Source organism: Eretmochelys imbricata, chromosome 28, assembly GCF_965152235.1.
Source record: "Eretmochelys imbricata isolate rEreImb1 chromosome 28, rEreImb1.hap1, whole genome shotgun sequence".
Taxonomy (NCBI): domain Eukaryota; kingdom Metazoa; phylum Chordata; order Testudines; family Cheloniidae; genus Eretmochelys; species Eretmochelys imbricata.
The window spans coordinates 1115115-1133962 of NC_135599.1; the positions used below are offsets into that span (position 1 = coordinate 1115115).

General features: G+C 66.5%; 1 protein-coding gene across 1 annotated transcript; it reads left to right on the forward strand.

Moving 5' to 3' along the window:
• The first annotated feature begins 518 nt into the window (after positions 1-518).
• Positions 519-16980, forward strand: PER1 (period circadian regulator 1). Its single transcript, XM_077806824.1, has 23 exons — positions 519-669; positions 3847-4197; positions 5494-5592; positions 6183-6337; positions 6538-6659; positions 6791-6992; positions 7465-7516; positions 8231-8373; positions 8494-8572; positions 8827-8933; positions 10310-10463; positions 10587-10695; positions 10788-10919; positions 11539-11647; positions 11797-11953; positions 12104-12231; positions 12741-12926; positions 13845-14036; positions 14122-14642; positions 14933-15104; positions 15531-15735; positions 16239-16389; positions 16484-16980. The coding sequence occupies exons 1-23, from the start codon at positions 578-580 to the stop codon at positions 16682-16684; spliced, it is 3819 nt and encodes a 1272-aa protein (XP_077662950.1). The 5' UTR covers positions 519-577; the 3' UTR covers positions 16685-16980.
• The last annotated feature ends 1868 nt before the right edge of the window (positions 16981-18848 follow it).

Genomic DNA, 18848 nt, shown 5'->3' on the forward strand with positions numbered 1-18848 from the left:
TCTGGAATGGGGTTTTGTTTTTGTAGGGGCCGGGTGATGGATCCAGGGTGGGTTTTTAAGGACCTTGGGTGAAAGGGTTAGAAAGGATCCGGGTGAGATTTTTGTATTGAATTGTGGGTCTTCCCGCCCCGCAGTTTGTGGAAATTTGGGAAATCTCCAGTTGTCCTGGCCCGGGAACCCCCCCAAATCTGCCTCGTTACCAGCCCTGTAGGGCCTTACAGCAAAAATCCTGGCACATCCTGCTTGGCTCTGTTTTTCCCCCTGATCTGATTTTTTTTTTTTTTTTTTTTTTTTTTGATGCCCTGCCAGCAGCTGGCATGAGGTTTGTTGATGCTTTCGCTGGCTGATTATGCGAGCAGGCCTGGCTCCCATTGGCCGGCCCGCTCAGCCAATGAGCGCCGCCCCGGAACCTGGGGTGACAGCACCACGGTCCACGTGCGGGCATGTGTAACACGGCGCTGACATCACCCGGCGGCCGGCCAATGCCGAGGCCGCCGGGTGTTACACAACTGGGGACAGCGTCTCTGCCAGAGCCGCCGGGCGCTGGTGGCAATTCGGGGGCGCCCGGCTGTGGAGGATGCACCCTGGAGCCCTGGGCAGGCAGGAGGAACAGGCCGGCCGTGGTGGGGTTTGCAGCACCAAAGTCACCAGAGACTCACCGCTGTCACTGTGAGTGTGAAATTCGCCCCCCCCCCCCCACCCGCCCAGATTTCTATGCATTTGCCCCCTTTGACGGCTGCGGGCTCTCCCCGGTCCTCACCACCTTCCCTCCCCCTCTGCAGCCCGTCAGATCTAGGGCTGCGGGCTCCTCCCCGGAGCTGACGCACGGGGATTTGTTCTGCCAGCACAAAATGTTCTCTCCGCAAAGGGAGCGGTCGTTCCCACTGTCCTGCTTTCCAAGGCAGGGTGTGCCAGCCGACTGTTTCCCTGCCCTTGGCCTTTGTCACTGGCATACTAATTGGCCCCGGGAAGCTGTGTGTATATTACTTTTTTTTTTTTTTTGTAGGGCGAGGTTTTGCAATGCAGCCAGGTCAGGCAGTGGGAAGCTGGTGCGGGATAGGTGGGCGCCCGCTTTGGAGAGAGGGGTGGCTGGTTTGTCGGGTGCGCTTTAGCAAATGTGTTAGTAAACAACACAAAGAAAAGGATGCAAGAGCTGTAACTTGGGGAGGGGGCGGGAATTGAAGCTTGGGACGGGGTCGTGGGTGACTTGATGTGTTTTGGAGGTGGCTCTCGAAAGTCGTGTTTAAAATCTAGTCAGCTGTGCAAGCAGGTCTGTGGTTTTTGATTCCTTCTTTCCTGAGCTTATCAGACAGGCAGGAGCTGAAATTTACTTTCTCTCTGCGGGGAGACACCAGTTGTTTCCCTCCCCCTGACCCCTTTGGGTTTGTATTTAGGCTTTGCCACTGGTTCCACTTAAATTGGTTTAAAAACCCGATTTAGTCCAGCTGGTGCGAACCCCAGGGTGAGGGCTGTTTCGGATTGGGGTTGGCTTATTGTTGGTTTCAAGTAGCTACCCACGATAAGCCCAACGAAAGCCGTGAAAGTGTCCACGCAGCCCTTTGCACCAGTGTCAATCGGTTTAAAATCTCTCCCCTTAAATTAAATGGATGCAAGGTTCTGGTGTAGACACTCACAGCCCCTTCGCGGCAGTTGTATCTGGGTTGCAGATGCAGCCAGGTCAGGGCTCGCTTGCTTAGGAATGTCTTTCCCTGCTGAATAAGTGTGTGTGTGTGTAGCTGTTGTGTTTTTCTCCTGCTGTGTGTGTCTGTACCCATTTCTCCATGTGTTTGCCGCTGTTGCCTGTTTCTCTGTGTGTGTGTGTGTAATCCTGGCAAGTGATAGGTTTAGTGTTGTCTTTAGAAAAGAGATTATTTCCCGCCCCCCCCCGCCCCCGGGCCAACTCTGAGCTGTTATTTTCTCTCTTATTATTGATTCAGGGCTATTGAATCAAGGTGTGATTATCATTGTCTTTAAAACATCTTAATTTCACTCACCCACCACGCCGTGTGGACACACTATATTCCAGTTCCAGTCAATTGGGAGCAACCTTAAAGGATATCCGAATCAGAACAGTTCTGGGGTAGTTAAAGCAATACATCTTTGGTGTGTATCTGAGTCCTTAATCTGGAGTAAGAGCGCCCTGGTCTGATTTGAATTCACTCCATTGCTAGTGTAAACGAAATCTGAACAGGGTGTTCTTACTCCAGAATAAGCAGCCACATGCAGACTTTCACCCAAGTCATTAAAGGTGTGCATCTAAACGGACTGAGCTCCTTCTGTGCCAGTTGGGGTGTGGGCAAGCACTTGGTCAACCGAATCGGTGTAAAGTTTTAGGCCGAAGCTGGGCTCGTAAAGTGAGGCTCCTCAAAGCTGTGGTGACGCCCCTTAAATATAAAGGCTCCCCTTTCCAAAACGGCTGAGCACCCACACAGCTCATCCCGGTCACGGTGAGGAGTTGAGGTGGTCCACACCTTGCGTTCGGTTCCGTTAACTGTGGGATCAGGTCCCTTGCTTTTCGCATCCAGAAGATCTGGGTGTCCAGCAGTAAAAGTGTCTGTCCATCCCCAATGTCTGTCTGTCCAAAGAAGCATTTAAAAAAAAAATCCATTTGTTGGTGTATGTATCTGTCAGGACCCGAGAGCCCAATTCACAGTTTCTCTGGTAACCGGGGTTGACTTCCCCCATCACTGCCTCTTGTTGCCAGGGCAACGTGGCCCGCGGTGCTCGGGCCCTGCCTGGTCGCTAAAGCGGAGGAGGCGATGTGAAATGGGCGAGTCTTCGTGGGGCTCTCGGGGGTCCCTGCAGCCGGGCGGACCTCGCGGCCGCGAAATGGGCGGCTCCGGGTCGTTCCACGGCGTCTTTGCCAACTCTCTGTGTACAAACCCTTTGGCTCCGGCCCAGATCGGCTCGGCTCCCCCCGTCTCTCGGACGGGGGCTAAATATAGCCAGGTGGCGAAGAGCTTCCCGGCCGAGCGTCAAGCGCCTCGTGGCCCCAATCAGGCTGAGAGCAAACAGCCGCGCTAAGAATAGGCCGGCTTGGGGCCCTGAAATAGACCCACGGCGGCTCACTGGGCTAAGCGCTCACTGGGCTGCCGTGGGCCCCATGGGCTCGGGAGAAAGGGGCCGACATCTGGGGTGGGGCTCGGCACCCGGATCTCTGGGGTGCGTCCAAACGACACCCAGGGGCTCTGGCCTGGCTGTCGGAAGTGATGCAGGGGAGAGGAGGCGTGGACTATGAGCGAGGACTCCTGGGTTCTCTCCCCAGCTCTGGAAGGGGAGTGGGGTCTAGTGGTTAGAGCGGGGGGGGGGGTGCTGGGAGCCAGGACTCCTGGGTTCTCTCCCCGGCTTTGGGAGGGGAGTGGGGGCTGGTGGGTTAGAGCAGGGGGTGCTGGGAGCCAGGACTCCTGGGTTCTCTCCCTGGCTCTGGGAGGGGAGTGGGGGCTGGTGGGTTAGAGCAGTGGGGCTGGGAGGCAGGACTCCTGGGTTCTCTCCCGGGCTCTGGGCAGCGTTTGTCCCTTAGCAGTGTATTTTTGGTGAGTAATAACCCTGCCTATCCGTGTGCCATGGGGTCTGATGGAGAGTTCCTTTCATCCACCACGCCTCGGGTGCAGGGGGTGTTTGCCAGGGCTGGCTGGGCTCAGGAAATGGGGGGTGAATTTAGGGTTAAGAGCCAGCAGGGTGGCGGAGGAAGGGTCTGTGTCAAAGTCGATCAATCCCCCAGGAGCCGGTGCGGGGAAGTGCCCTGGCGTGGGGGGGGTCCCCCCGCAGCCTCTTGGTGTTGGCTGGATCTATGAGTCGGTGGGGGGCCCGGTGCCTCTAACCACCTGCCCCCCTCTGCTCTCACAGGTACAGCCTACGACTTCTCCGACCGGATCCGTCTCCTGCCCCGACCCCTGCTCCTCCCCGCGGGCCGGGTGATGTCCCCGGGTCCTCCCCGATCATGAGTGCCAGCTGCGAGCCGGGCCAGACGCCCTTCGAGGGAGCAAGCGTGATTGGGGCCAACTCCGGAGCCCCCCGGCGGACCCGGGCCCAGCGAGGGGCCGAGCCCCAGGGCCGGGCCACCGACGACATGGACGCCAACAGCAACGGGTCCAGCGGCAACGAGTCGCACGGCCGGGACTCCCTGCGGAGCGACTGCAGCAGCAGCGGGAACGGCAAGGACTCGGCCCTGCTGGAGACCACCGAGAGCAGCAAGAGGTAGGGCGGGGGGAGGGGTGCGGACCCCGGCGTCCGGGGCCACGGAGAGGCGCGGGCCAGTTCGTGGACCCCGGGGGCACGGAGGGGCGCAGGCGGGCTGGCGGACCCCGGCGTCCAGAGGCATGGGCTAGCTGCCGGCACGCCTCGCCACGTTTGTGGACACTGGCGTCCGGGGGCATGGAGGGGCGCGGGCTGGTTCGTGGACCCCAGCATCCGGGGGCATGGGCCGGCTGCCGGCACGCCTCGCCACGTTTGTGGACCTTGGTGTCCGGGGGCATGGAGGGGCGTGGGCTGGTTCGTGGACCCCAGCATCCGGGGGCATGGGCCAGCTGCCGGCACGCCTCGCCACGTTTGTGGACCTTGGTGTCCGGGGGCATGGAGGGGCGTGGGCCAGCTGGCGGACCCTGGCGTCCGGGGGCATGGAGAGGCGCGGGCTGGTTCGCGGACCCCAGCATCCGGGGGCATGGGCCGGCTGCCGGCACGCCTCTCCACGTTTGTGGACCTTGGTGTCCGGGGGCATGGAGGGGCGTGGGCCAGCTGGCGGACCCTGGCGTCCGGGGGCATGGAGAGGCGCGGGCTGGTTCGCGGACCCCAGCATCCGGGGGCATGGGCCGGCTGCCGGCACGCCTCGCCACGTTTGTGGACCTTGGTGTCCGGGGGCATGGAGGGGCGTGGGCCAGCTGGCGGACCCTGGCGTCCGGGGGCATGGAGAGGCGCGGGCCGGTTCGTGGACCCCATCATGGGCCGGCTGCCGGCACGCCTCGCCACGTTTGTGGACCCTGGCGTCCAGGGGCATGGAGAGGCGCGGGCCGGTTCGTGGACCCCAGCATCCGGGGCATGGGCCGGCTGCCGGCACGCCTCGCCACGTTTGTGGACCCTGGCGTCCGGGGGCAGAGGCAGGGCTGGTGTGGTGTGACACGCTGGCGTAGGGCGGGAGTGTGGGGGATCCATCCCGGGAAGAGGAGGGAGTGAGGATGGTGGGGTGTCTAGAAGGCAGGTCAGGGTGACCTAGGTGATGGGTGTGGTCTGTGCCCCCCCCAGCCTGGGAATGGGGGGAGGAACCCCTCTGCCCATTTGTGCCTGGAATTTTGGGGGGGAAGGGGTGCCCATGGGGGCCTGGGTTGCTAGCTCTGATTTCCCCCCCCCGAAAAGAGCGGTGGCCCCTCCGGGCCTGCCTCAGGGCCCCCCCACGTTGCGGAGGACGCCGGGGCCCCCTCGTGCCGTTCCCGCCGGGCAGCGGGGCCGCAGTTCTGAACAGCCCCCGTCTCTCTCCCTCCCCCTCCCGCCCCCTCGCAGCACCAACTCCCAGAGCCCATCGCCCCCCACCAGCTCCATCGCCTACAGCTTGCTGAGCACCAGCTCCGAGCAGGACAACCCCTCCACCAGCGGCTGCAGGTAGGCGGGAGGTGGGGGCTGGGAGCCAGGACGCCTGGGTTCTCACCCGAGCTCTGGGAGGGGGGCGGTGGGTTAGTATGGGGGTGGGGGGCTGGGAGCCGGGACTCCTGGGTTCTCACCCTAGCTCTGGGAGGGGGGCGGTGGGTTAGTATGGGGGTGGGGGGCTGGGAGCCGGGACGCCTGGGTTCTCACCCTAGCTCTGGGAGGGGGGCGGTGGGTTAGTATGGGGGTGGGGGGCTGGGAGCCGGGACGCCTGGGTTCTCACCCTAGCTCTGGGAGGGGGGCGGTGGGTTAGTATGGGGGTGGGGGGCTGGGAGCCGGGACGCCTGGGTTCTCACCCTAGCTCTGGGAGGGGGGCGGTGGGTTAGTATGGGGGTGGGGGGCTGGGAGCCGGGACGCCTGAGTTCTCTTCCTGGGTCAGCCACGGTCCCACAACGTGACCGTGGGCAACTCCTTCCCCCTCCCTGCGGCCGGGTGGTGTGCGGCTACCCCCCAGCGGGGGGGTGTTGGGCACCGCCCTTTGCCCCTCGCGGTGCTGGTGGTGGGGGCTTGGGCCGGTGGCTCACCAGCCCCCCCCATGCCCCCTGCAGCAGCGAGCAGTCCGCGCGGGTGAAGACCCAGAAGGAGCTGATGAAGGCGCTGAAGGAGATGAAGATCCGGCTGCCCTCGGAGAAACGCGGCAAGGGCCAGTCGGGCACCTTGGCCACCCTGCAGTACGCGCTGTCCTGCGTCAAACGGGTCCAAGGTAGGGGGCGCTGCGGGGCGCGGCGGGCCTGGGGGAGGGCGGGGGGGGGGGGGGGCGAGATCCCAAAGGGACCCGCCCGCCCGCGGTACGGCACCACGGAGGCTGCCGGGCAGGGCCGGCCGAGCCGTGCCCGGCCCGTGGCGGGCAGGGGGTGCCCAGGCCCCCAGCGCTGACGGGCTCTCTGCTCCCCCCCCCCGCAGCCAGCCACGACTACTACCAGCTGTGGACCCTCGACGAGAGCCAGCCCTGCCACCTGGATGTGGCCAGTTACACCGTCGCCGAGCTGGAGGGCATGACCTCCGAGTACACCCGCAAGAACCCCGTGAGTGCCCCCCCGCGGGGGCCCCGGCTCCCGGGATCCCCCCTCCCCGGCCCTGCAAGCCCTGTCCGTCTCCCCCCCCAGCCCGCGCCCGCTGCCCCGCCCTGCCTCCCAACTGCCCCCTCTCCGCGCAGGACACGTTCGCCGTGGCCGTCTCCTTCGTCACCGGCAAGATCCTGTACATCTCGGACCAGGCGGCCCTCGTCCTGCATTGCAAGAGGGAGGTCTTCAAGGGGGCCACCTTCGCCGAGTTCCTGGCCCCCCAGGACGTCAGCATCTTCTACGCCTCCACCGCCCCCTACCACCTGCCCTCCTGGAGCACCTGCACCTCGGCCAGTGAGTGCCTGGGACCGGGGCGGGGTGGGGGGTGGGATCCGGGGCCAGGGTCTTCTCAGATGCCCATCTGGGGTCCAGTGGTTAGAGCAGGGGGGCTGGGAGCCAGGACTCCTGGATTCTCTCCCGGCTCTGGGAGGGGAGTGGGGTTTAGTGGTTAGAGCAGGGAGCTGGGAGCCAGGACTCCTGGATTCTGTTCTGGAAGGGGCATGAGGTCTAGTGGTTAGAGCAGGGGACCAGGACTCCTGGGTTCTCTCCCAGCTCTGGGAGGGGAGTGGGGTCCAGTGGTTAGAGCAGGAGGCTGGGAGCCAGGACTCCTGGATTCTCTCCCGGCTCTGGGAGGGGAGTGCGGTCTAGTGGTTAGAGCAGGGGGCTGGGAGCCAGGACTCCTGGGTTCTCTCCCCCAGCTCTGGGAGGGGCACATAGAGCCTTCCTAGCCCCCACTAACCCCCTGCCCTTCGGTCTTTGTCCCCAGCTGCGGCCGCCGTGGGCTACACCCAAGAGAAATCGGTCTTCTGCCGGATCAGGTGAGTTCCACCCACAGCAGGCCGGGTGTCACCTCGGACGGGGTGAGGGGGTGCAGCGCTGCGGGGGCCCCTGGGTGCTGGGTCGTGCCCGGCGTTCAGATCCCACGCGGCAGACCCCAGCCAGCTCCCCTTCGCCCTCTGCCGCACCGGGCCCCCTGTGGCCTTGTGCCCCACATCCCAGCCTTTCCAGGCTGCGAGACGGGAGCTCCTCAAGTTGGCGAACGGGGAGGAATATCTCAGCCGGCCCCGGATCGGTCTGCTTGGGCCCAGGCTTGCTCCCGCCCCAAGCTCCCCTCTGTTTGGGGAAGCCGAGCTGATCCTGTCTGCGCCCCCTCTTCCCACTCGCTCCCTTCAGCATGGGCAGTGCCACCGGGAGGGGCAGGGCACCCCGTGCTCACAGCAGCTCCCTGGAAGCTGGGGGATCTGGAGGGAAGGGAACCCCATGCCCCGTGTTCCCAGCAGTGCCTAGGGGATCCGGGGCGGGGACCCCATGCCCCATGTTCCCAGCCGCTTCCGGGAGGGTGGGATCTGGGGTGGGGAAGGGGACCCCACATGCCATGTTCCCAGCCGTGCCCGGGAGGAGGGGATCTGGGACTGGGACGGGCGGCCCCCCAGTGCCGGGGGGGCTGGGGCAGAGGGGTCCTGCGGTTGTCGTTGCTGGTTGGTCCCGGTCTCCTCTGGCCTCTGGTCTTATTGCAGGCGTTTGTTTCTCAGCGGAGGCCGCGCCCGTGGGCGGGAGCTGTCTTACTCCCCCTTCCGGCTCACCCCCTACCTGGCCAAGGTGCGCCCCTCGGACAGCGCCGAGGGCCAGCCCTGCTGCCTGCTCGTCGCCGAGCTCATCCACTCGGGATACGAAGGTGAGCTGGGGCGGGGGAACAGGGCTTGGGGGGCGGACAGGCCAAGGGAGACCCCTCGGCCCCTTCCTGTGCCCCCCAGCCTGTGTCCTAACCCCAGCCTGCATCTCTTCCCCGCCCCAGCTCCCCGGATCCCGACCGATAAGCGGATCTTCACCACCAGGCACACCCCCAGCTGCTTGTTCCAGGACGTGGACGAGAGGTGAGCAAGTTGGCCGAGCCCGGGATGGGCGGGGGAGACCCCTTCTGTGTATCCGGGCTGCCCCCCAGCACCGGATCCAGCACCACCGCGAAGCTTGAAGGGTCCCCTGCAGGCCAGCGCCGCCCCCTAACCGCCTGTTGCTTTGGGTCAACCTTCTCTGTAGCTGGGCTGCGGGTCCTGTCGAGGCTGGGACCTTGGTGGGTGGTGGGGCCCGCCCCGGAACGCCAGCTCACGGTGCCCGTCTGATTTCCCAGGGCTGCCCCCTTGCTGGGTTACCTCCCCCAGGACCTGATTGGCACGCCCGTCCTCTTCTACCTGCACCCGGAGGACAGGCCGCTCATGCTGGCCATCCACAAAAAAAGTGAGTGGGGGGGGGACCCTGGGGGTGTCTGAGTGGGAAAGGGGGGATCCCAAGGGTGCCTGGGGGGAAGAACCAAAGGGTGAGCGTCATTTGCAGCTCCCCGTTCGGATGCTGACTCTAATCCATTCTCATGCTTCAGGGCTTCAGCCTGGAGCCTGCCGGGGTCAGGAAGGGAGATTCCTCCCCGCGGGCAACTGGCAAAATCTGTTCTGGGATTTTTTTTTTCCACCTTCCTTTGAAATGTCCGAGCTCAGCTCCCGGGTGGGCTGGTGACCTTTGCTGGCACATGAAACCGCTCCCAAGCTGTCTGGGTGATGGGGCTAGCTCACCTGCTCGGGGTCCAACAGATTGCCAGTTTGGGGTCAGGAAGGAATCCCCTGTCCCCGCCCCAGATCAGCCTGGCCTTGGGGGGTTTTCACCAACTGGCATCCTCTGGCCGTGTCTTGCTTAGTGAGTTCCTTGCATTGGAGAGGCCACGGGCAGAAGGGACTGGGAGCCAGGACTCCTGGGTTCTCTCCCCAGTTCTGGGAAGGGAGTGGGGTGTAGTTGTTAGAGCAGGGGGGGCTGGGAGCCAGGACTCCTGGGTGCTCTCCCCAGCTCTGGGAGGGGAGTGGGGGCTAGTGGTTAGAGCAGGTGGGGGGGGCTGGGAGCCAGGACTCCCGGGTGCTCTCCCCAGCTCTGGGAGGGGAGTGGGGGCTAGTGGTTAGAGCAGGTGGGGGGGGGCTGGGAGCCAGGACTTGTGGGTTCTCTCCCCAGCTCTGAGAGGGGAGTGGGGGCTAGTGGTTAGAGCAGCTGGGGGGGCTGGGAGCCAGGACTTGTGGGTTCTCTCCCCAGCTCTGGGAGGGGAGTGGGGGCTCGTGGTTAGAGCAGGTGGGGGCTGGGAGCCAGGACTCCCGGGTGCTCTCCCCAGCTCTGGGAGGGGAGTGGGGGCTAGTGGTTAGAGCGGAAGGGGGGGGGGGGCTGGGAGCCAGGACTCCCGGGTGCTCTCCCCAGCTCTGGGAGGGGAGTGGGGGCTAGTGGTTAGAGCAGGTGGGGGGGGGGCTGGGAGCCAGGACTTGTGGGTTCTCTCCCCAGCTCTGAGAGGGGAGTGGGGGCTAGTGGTTAGAGCAGCTGGGGGGGCTGGGAGCCAGGACTTGTGGGTTCTCTCCCCAGCTCTGGGAGGGGAGTGGGGGCTCGTGGTTAGAGCAGGTGGGGGCTGGGAGCCAGGACTCCCGGGTGCTCTCCCCAGCTCTGGGAGGGGAGTGGGGGCTAGTGGTTAGAGCGGAAGGGGGGGGGGCTGGGAGCCAGGACTCCCGGGTGCTCTCCCCAGCTCTGGGAGGGGAATGGGACGTGTGTGTCTGAGACACTGATCCCTCTTCCTCCTTTTGCCCCCCCAGTTCTCCAGTACGGCGGGCAGCCCTTCGACCACTCCCCGCTCCGTTTCTGCACCCGCAACGGCGAGTACGTCACCATCGACACCAGCTGGTCCAGCTTCGTCAACCCCTGGAGCCGCAAGGTCTCCTTCGTCATGGGGCGTCACAAAGTGCGCACGTGAGTCCCGGGCCCTGCCTGGCCGGGGGGGAGACCCCCCGCCTCCGAGGATCTCCGGCCGGCTCGCGGTTCCCGGGCCCACCCAGCCTCACCCTGACCCTTCTCTCCTCCCGCACCGCGCAGGGGTCCCCTCAACGAAGACGTCTTCACGGCCCCCAAGGCGCTCAAGATGCGGCCGCTGGAGCCTGACATCCAGGAGCTCTCAGAGCAGATCCGCCGGCTGCTCCTCCAGGTGGGCCGCGCTCCCTCCTTAGCCCCCCCACCCCGAGATGCCTCCCTCCGGCTGCTAACCCCCCCCTCTGCCTCCCTCCCGCCCCCCCGCAGCCTGTGCACAGCAATGGCTCCGTGGGGCTCTGCAGCTTGGCCAGCAACGCGTCCCACGAGCAGTTCCTGAGCGCGGCCTCCTCCAGCGACAGCAACGGCCTCCCCGCCGAGGAGACGCAGGCCCAGCGGCCGGTAAGAGCCCCGGCTCCGGGACGGGAGTGGGGGCTGGCGGTTAGAGCTGGAGGGCTGGGAGCCAGGACTCCTGGGTTCTCTCCCCGGCTCCGGGAGGGGAGTGGGGGTTAGCGGTTAGAGCTGGAGGGCTGGGAGCCAGGACTCCTGGGTTCTCTCCCCGGCTCCGGGAGGGGAGTGGGGGCTGGTGGTTAGAGCAGCGGGGGCTGGGAGCCAAGACGCCTGGGTTCTCTCCCTGGCTCTGGGAGGGGAGTGGGGGCTGGTGGTTAGAGCAGCGGGGGCTGGGAGCCAGGACTCCTGGGTTCTCTCCCTGGCTCTGGGAGGGGAGTGGGGGCTGGTGGTTAGAGCAGCGGGGGCTGGGAGCCAGGACTCCTGGGTTCTCTCCCTGGCTCTGGGAGGGGAGTGGGGGCTGGTGGTTAGAGCAGCGGGGGCTGGGAGCCAGGACTCCTGGGTTTTCTCCCTGGCTCTGGGAGGGCAGCGGGGGCTGGGAGCCAGGACGCCTGGGTTCTCTCCCTGGCTCTGGGAGGGGAGTGGGGGCTAGTAGTGAGAGTGGGGGGGAGCATGGGGGAGACTGGGAGCAGGGCCTCATTCCCGCTGCCCTGACCCCACCTCCTGTCCGCAGATGACCTTCCAGCAGTTCTGCAAGGACGTGCACATGGTGAAGAACCAGGGCCAGCAGGTGTTCATCGAGTCCCGCGCCAAGCCGCCGGCTGCCAAGCCCCCCCGCGCAGGTGAGAGCCCTGGGGCTCCTGAGGCCTGGGGGAGGCAGGTTTGCCATCCTGGGTACCAGCCCCTCTTTGGTCACCCCCAGTCGCTTGGGAGACGCGTGGGGGGCGGATCGAAGGCTGCTCCAGCTGAACCGGGTCCCCTCTCGTTGCAGGCCCGGGGACACCCCAGGATGGTGGCGGGCCGGGCAGGGAGGCCCCTTGTGAGGTGCAGAGGGGCCCGGGCCACGTGGTGGCTTCCAAGGAGTCGGGCAGGAAGGAGGCCTCCAGTTACTCCTACCAGCAAATCAACTGCCTGGACGGGATCATCAGGTGAGGAGGGACCGGAGACCCCATCACAGAGCCGGTCCCCGCACTGGGGGGTCACCCGGCGCCGAGATGCGGCCACCTCTGGGGCGGGGCGGCTGGTTATATAAGGATCCCTTGGCCCCGCTAACTCTGGTCCCTGTGGCTTTTTTTTAGGTATCTGGAAAGCTGCAACATCCCCAGCCGGGTGAAGCGGAAATGCGGCTCTTCGTCCTACACCGGTTCCTCCAACTCCGACGACGACAAACAGAGGGCAGGCAGGGAGCCGGCCAGCTCGGCAAAAGGTATCGTCCCCCCTGCCGGGTTGCCCCCCTACCCTCCTCAGCCCGCCTGCTGCCCTGTCTCTCCCTCTGGATATTACCCTGTTGCTGCTGACGGGGCTCGATGGAGGGGGGTCCTGGTGCTGGCCGGGGGCAGCTGCTGCTAACGGCCCGAGATCTCCAGCTGGTTTTCCCCCTGCTGGGCCAGAAAAGGGGAAATTCGGCCGGCCGGGGAGACATTTCGGCGCCGCGGACGTCCCTCCCTTCGGCGCCGCGGACGTCCCTCCCTTCGGCGCGTTAAAGCCGGGGCGGGTGGAAACGTTGGCCGGCTCCCGACACCGAAACGCCCTTGAAATCGAAACGATTTGGGGCCACCGTTCGGCACCGTGGCCCCGTTTTCCCCCCGCCCCGAGGAAAATGGCCCCGGAAGGTTTTTTTTCGGTGGTGGTTCGTTTTATTTCTCGCCCTCCCCGGGGCCCGTGGCGCCCCCCCCTCCGCTCCCCTCATTAACCCCTCGTTGTCTCTTTGAACAGATGCGGCGGAGGAAATGCAGCCGAGCCAGCCCAGGAGGGAGGAGGAGGAACCCGCCGCGGCGGTGGGACCCCCGCTGGCCCCGCTGGCCTTGCCCAGCAAAGCCGAAAGCGTGGTGTCCGTCACCAGTCAGTGTAGCTTCAGCAGTACCATCGTCCACGTGGGAGATAAGAAAGCCCCGGAATCGGGTACGGGAGGGGGCAGCCCCGGAATTGGGCACGGGAGGGGCCCGGACCGGGGCCGCGTCGGCCCCCCGCCCGGCCCCCCGCGCTGGGCGACTCCGGCTGGCTGGATCTGCCCCCCCCCACCCCCGGCTGCGGCAGAGAGCCGCCCGGATCTCCCCCTGCCGTCAGGGCCCCCCCCATCTCCGCCACGTCTCAGTAGCAGCGTAATATTCGGGGGGGGGGGTCATCTCCCCAGCAGCCTCTGCTCCCCTCTCCCCCCCCCCCCGCGTAACCTCTTCCTTCCACGGCTCTCAGGGGCGGGGGTGCTGGGTTTAATTTGCCTTTTTCCCCCTTACCCCACGCCTGCCGACAGGACAGCCCTGTGGGTGACTCCTGGGGGGGGCCGGGGCCGGGCTGGCCGCTGGATTCGTGGCCCTCCCCCAGTGGATTTTCTTTCTTCTTTTTTTGCCTCCAGCTGACATCTCTTTTTCCCTCCTTTGTTTCCTTCCTTGATGGCGGCCGAGTCGCTGGCGAAGCCCCCGCTGGGCTGGGGGTGGGGGCTGGGGGGTCCCCAAACAAAGCACAGCTGCTTGGCAACGGCCCCTCGGCTGCGGGGAGCCCCCACACAGGGTCCTCCCCTGGGTACTGATGGCATGGTAGGGGGAAGGGCTGGAGCCAGGACTCCTGGGTTCTATCCCTGGCTCTGGGAGGGGAGTGGGGGCTAGTGGTTAGAGGGGGCTGGGAGCCAGGACTCCTGGGTTCTATCCTTGGCTCTGGGAGGGTCCTGGGGGCTGGTGGTTAGAGGGGGCTGGGAGCCAGGACTCCTGGGTTCCATCCCCGGCTCTGCCGCTCGCTCGCTCGCTGTTGGCCGCTGTTTCTCCCTGTCTGCGGCGGCCCCCCCCAGCTGACCCCTCCTCCCCCCCGCCTTGGTCTCTTCCCCAGACACAGCAATGCTGGAGGAGGGCCCCGGGGCCGCGCCCGCCCCCGACCGGGAGCAGTACCGCCGCGTGGGGCTCACCAAGGAGGTGCTGTCCGTCCACACCCAGCAGGAGGAGCTGGCGTTCCTCACCCGCTTCCAGGAGCTGAGCCAGCTCCACGTCTTCGACTCGCCAGCCGGGCAGGGCGCCGAGCCAGGTGGGCTGTATCCGGGGGCGAGGGGGGGCTCGTGCCCAGCTCCCCGCCCCCTTCGCTAACCCCCCGCCTTGTCTTCTCCCAGCAGGGCACCGCGGCCCACGGCGGGGCGCCGGCCGGCGCGGCAAATCCAAGGCCAAGCGTGTCAAGCAGCACAAGGCTTCCGACAGCACCGGCTCCTCGCCTCCCCCCGGCCCCTGGCCCACCGCGGCCCCCCCCCTGCCCTTCCCCACCGTGGTGCCCGTCTTCCCGCCCAGCCAGCCCCCCACTGAGCCCCCCCCCCACTTCCCCGCCCCTCTGGTGGCCCCCGTGGTGGCCCTGATGCTGCCCAACTACGTCCTGCCCCCGCCGTACTTCCCGGCCCCCTTCGGGGGGGAGCCCTTCGGCCCCCCTGAGGCCTCGCGCTCCACCACGCCTGAGCGGCCCCACTCGCCCCCTTTCGACTCCCGCTGCAGCTCCCCGCTCCAGCTCAACCTGCTGCAGATGGAGGAGGCCCCCAAGGCGGCCGAGCGGCAGGAGGCGCCAGGTGGCCAGCCTGGGCCGGGAAGCGGTGGGGCCGGCGGGCCGGCGGGGGCCGGCGAGCTCGGCCCGCAGAAGGAAACCTGCCTGGTAAGGAGCCGCCCGCTGGGAAGGGGAGTGGGGTCTAGTGGTTAGAGCGGGGGGGGGGGGCTGGGAGCCAGGACTCCTGGGTTCTCTCCCCAGCTCTGGAAGGGGAGTGGGGTCTAGTGGTTAGAGCAGGCGGGGCTGGGAGCCAGGACTCCTGGGTTCTCTCCCCGGCTCTGGCACTTACCAGCCCCGTGTTTTGGGGAGGGTGTGAGTTGGGGGAGGTGTATGTGCAGCCCCCCAGGTCAGTCCTGATCTCCTCTCTTCCCCCCCCCCCCCGCCCCTTGTCCCGGCAGGTGGAAGCTCAGGACTCCTCCAACAACGACGCCCTGTCCAGCTCCAGCGACCTGCTGGACCTGTTGCTGCAGGAGGACTCGCGCTCCGGGACCGGCTCGGCCGCCTCGGGCAGCGGCTCCATGGGCTCCGGCTCCGGCTCCGGGGGGGGCAGCACCTCAGCCTGCGGCACCAGTAAGCAACGGGCTGGGAGGGGATGGGCTTGAGGCTTTGGTGGGGGATCCTGGACTCCTGGGTTCTCTCCCCAGCTCCTGGAGGGCAGTGGGTGCTAGTGGTTAGAGCAGGGGCGGTCAGGACTCCTGGGTTCTCCCCGGCTCTGGGAGGCGAGTGGGGGCTGGTGGGTTAAAGCAGGGGGGGTTGGGAGCCAGGACCCCTGGGTTCTCTGCCTGGCTCTGGGAGGAGAGTGGGGTCCAGTGGTTAGAGCAGGGGAGGCCAGGACTCCTGGGTTCTCTCCCTGGCTCTGGGAGGTGAGTGGGGGCTGGTGGGTTAGAGCAGGGGGGGCTGGGAGCCAGGACTCCTGGGTTCTCTCCCTGGCTCTGGTGCTGATTTGCCCTCCTCTCCTGCCTCCCCTCTGTTTCCCCCCTCCCCGGCCCCGTGCAGCCAGCAGTAAAAGCAGCCACACCAGCAAGTACTTCGGCAGCATCGACTCGTCGGAGCCGGAGCGGGCGGGGCAGCCGCCGGGCGTGGGCGGGGGCGTGGGCGGGGCTGGCGAGCAGTTCGTCAAGTACGTGCTGCAGGACCCCCTTTGGCTGCTCATGGCCAACACGGACGAGAAGGTGATGATGACCTACCAGCTGCCTGCCCGGTGAGTGCCAGGGACCCCTGGCCTGAGCCCGCAGCCGGGAGGGCAGGGCGGGGGCGGGAGAGGATCGAGCAGCTGCCCTGGGGCACCTGCCCCTCTAGGGAGCAAACAAGGGGGTACGGAGATCGGGGGAGGCGGCAGGGATATGAGGGGCAGAGGCCGGGCTGGCCATCGGGGTGAGGGTGAAGTGATTGGGGAGCACGTCGGGGGGACAGCGGTGGGGCTGGAGATCGGGGAGAGGGGCAGTGGTGATGGGGGTGCAGATCTGGGGGGCGGAGGCGGTGCTGGGGATTGGGGCAAGGGGGGAGCAGATCTGGGGTCAGAGGCAGGGCTGGGGATTGGGGCGGGGGGAGCAGATCTGGGGGGCAGAGGCCAGGCTGGCGATCGGGGCCAGAGTGAGGGGGGGAGCTGGCGGGGGCATGTGGGAGCCTGGCAGGCAGGGGGCAGCGCTGAGAGGGGAGGCAGGGCCGGGTCACCCCCCCTTGACGCTGCTCTGTGCCCCGCAGCCCCACGGCCGCCGTGCTCCAGGCCGACCGGGAGAAGCTGCGGGAGATGCAGAAGCACCAGCCGCGCTTCACCGAGGAGCAGAAGAAGGAGCTGGCCGCGGTGCACCCTTGGGTGAAGAAGGGGCTGCTGCCGAAGGCCATCAACGTCACGGTGAGGGGGGCCCGGACCCACCCAGCTCCCTGGCCGCCAGGTAGGGGGTGCCCTGGGCGCACTGACCCGCTTCTCCTGCTCTTCCCCCCCCCAGGCCTGCCTGGACTGTGGCAGTCACCCAGCCCCCCGCCTGGCGCCCCTCTTCGACACGGAGTCGCACGCCATGGAGCTGAGCGCCACGCTGGAGCCCATGGAGGAGGGCAGCAGCGCCCCCCCCTGCCCGGACACGGCCATGGAGGAGGAGGAGGCCGGGCAGCCAGCCCAGCCCCAGGCGGGCACTGAAAACGCTGGCTGAGCCCCGAGCCCGCCTCGCCCCACGCTCCCAGCCACCGCCGGCTGCCCCTCGGAGCCGGCCACCGCGCGGGATGGACCAGACGTGCTGGCCCGGCCTCGGCCCCGGGACTCAGCCAGGCCCAGCCGAGCCAGGCCCTGCTCCGGCCCCTACGCTGCCCGCGGGCGCCCCCGGGAGGCCGGGGCCGGCCCTGCGCAGGGCGGAGTATTTATTTTTGGAAGGTGTGTTTTTGTACGAAAAGGCGGGACAATAAACTATGGCCGCGGCTGTCCCCAGCGGGCGGCGACGTCCCAGCGAGATCCGCGGCCTGCTTTGTGGGCCGTTCCCAGGGAGCGGCGTGTCCCCCGCGTCGCCCCCAGCCCCTGACGCGCCTCCCCAACCCCATTGCCCACCTGGTTGCAGTCTGTGCTCTAACCACCAGCCCCCACTTCCCTCCCAGAGCTGGGGAGAGAACCCAGGAGTCCTGGCTCCCAGCCCGCCCTGCTCTAATCCACCAGTCCCCACTCCCTTCCTAGAGCCAGGGACAGAACCCAGGAGTCCTGGCTCCCAGCCCCCTCACCCCTCTAACCTACTAGACCCCACTCCCCTCCGAGAGCCAGGCAGTGAACCCAGGTGTCCTGGCTCCCAGCCCCCTCACCCCTCTAGCTCACTAGACCCCAGTCCCCTCCCAGAGCCAGGGAGGGAACCCCGGTGTCCTGGCTCCCAGCCCCCTCACCCCCCTGTTCTAACCACTAGACCCCACTCCCCTCCTCAGGCCACGTTCCTTGTGCCACGGTGGGAACCGTCTGCTCCAGCTGCCCGTGCCTGGCGGCCTGCCCCGGGGTTCCCCTAGCTGGGGCTTGCCTGCTTGTGCTAAGGTCTGACCCCTGTGCCACACTCCCCTTGGCCTTCCCCCAGGCCCGGGCTCTGTCTCCCTCCCAGGGTGTGCCCACGACTCCGCCCCGCTCGCCCCATGGCTGGTTTTCATCCTTCCCCGGGGGTTTGGTGACCCCCTCAGCGTATGTCCCCCCGGGCCAGGCTGTGGCCCAAAGGGTCCCTGAAGGGGAACCGCAGCGAGGGCGCAGGGCAGCTCTCCCTCTGTGCGACCGCTGCTGGGGTCCTGCGGCCGGGCGGCCTGGCTGAGGGGTCGCCGAAGAGCCCCCCGCACGGTTAAAGCGGGGAGACGCTAGGAGGGGAAGGGCCGGTTTCAGCCGGAGGCAGGAGCAGAGAGAACTCGCCGAGCAGGCAAAGCTCTGACGGGACCCGCGGGCCGTTGGCGCCGGCCTGACTCGGCCGGGAAAGACGGTGCCAGTTTTTCACTGCCAGGCGAATTAACCCTGGGCCCTATTTCCGGGTGGGCCCTGGTCCCTTCTCCAGCACCCGTGATTTGATTTTATTTTTTTTTTCAATCACGTTGGGCCTTTTAGGCAAAAGTTCAGCCGGGAAATCTGGCCTGACCGATGCCTGGTAATGGCCCCAGGGGGCCGAGTGAGAGTAACCCCCATGGCCTGTGTCTGCCGAGAGCCTGAGCCTCTTGCTTGGGGAGCAGGTAGCTGTGCACCGGGATGCTACCTGTGGCGGCTGAGTGCTTGAACTCATCACTGGGAGAAGGGGAGCTGCCCTCCATGTGACCAACGCTGCCTGAGTTTGCCGAGAGCCTGAGCCCATTGCTGGCAGAAGGGGGAGCTGCCCCCCCGCCCCGTGACCAACGCTGCCTGAGTTTGCCGAGAGCCTGAGCCCCTGATGGCATCATGCGTGTCAGGGCTGCTACTTGTGCCCTGCATGGCCTTCCTTGCCCCCCGTCCCTGGGGGCATCTCCCCACAGGTGCACCCCCAGGACACCTCCTCCTGATTCCTCCCTCCCCGTACAATTGCACCCAGCCCCATGGGGCCGCCCGGCACAGGGGGGATCCCCCCACCAGCTACTGATGCTGGTTTTCTGGCAGAAGCCCCTCCCCCACAGGGGGCTTTGAATCCAGGCCCTGGCCTTTTACCCCACCCCAGCTTTTTATGGGGCGCTCTCTGGCCTAAACCCCATGGGTTTACCCCACTGCTCCGTCCTCCAGCTGAGTTCGCCTGTCCCGCCGGGTGCAGGGTTTCGGGGTCAGTGTTTCTCCTGGTCCCATGTGGTGCATTAGGCCGCCCCGGGTCGTCCCAGGGGCACAGGGATGCAAGCACATATTTGCCA

Excerpts from the sequence above, each read along its gene's own strand:
- PER1 (XM_077806824.1), top strand. The coding sequence starts at position 578 with ATGCACCCTGGAGCCCTGGGCAGGCAGGAGGAACAGGCCGGCCGTGGT. Across the intron at positions 5,593-6,182 it reads CCCTCCACCAGCGGCTGCAG|CAGCGAGCAGTCCGCGCGGG; the intron begins GTAGGCGGGAGG and ends TGCCCCCTGCAG. Across the intron at positions 10,464-10,586 it reads GGGCGTCACAAAGTGCGCAC|GGGTCCCCTCAACGAAGACG; the intron begins GTGAGTCCCGGG and ends CGCACCGCGCAG.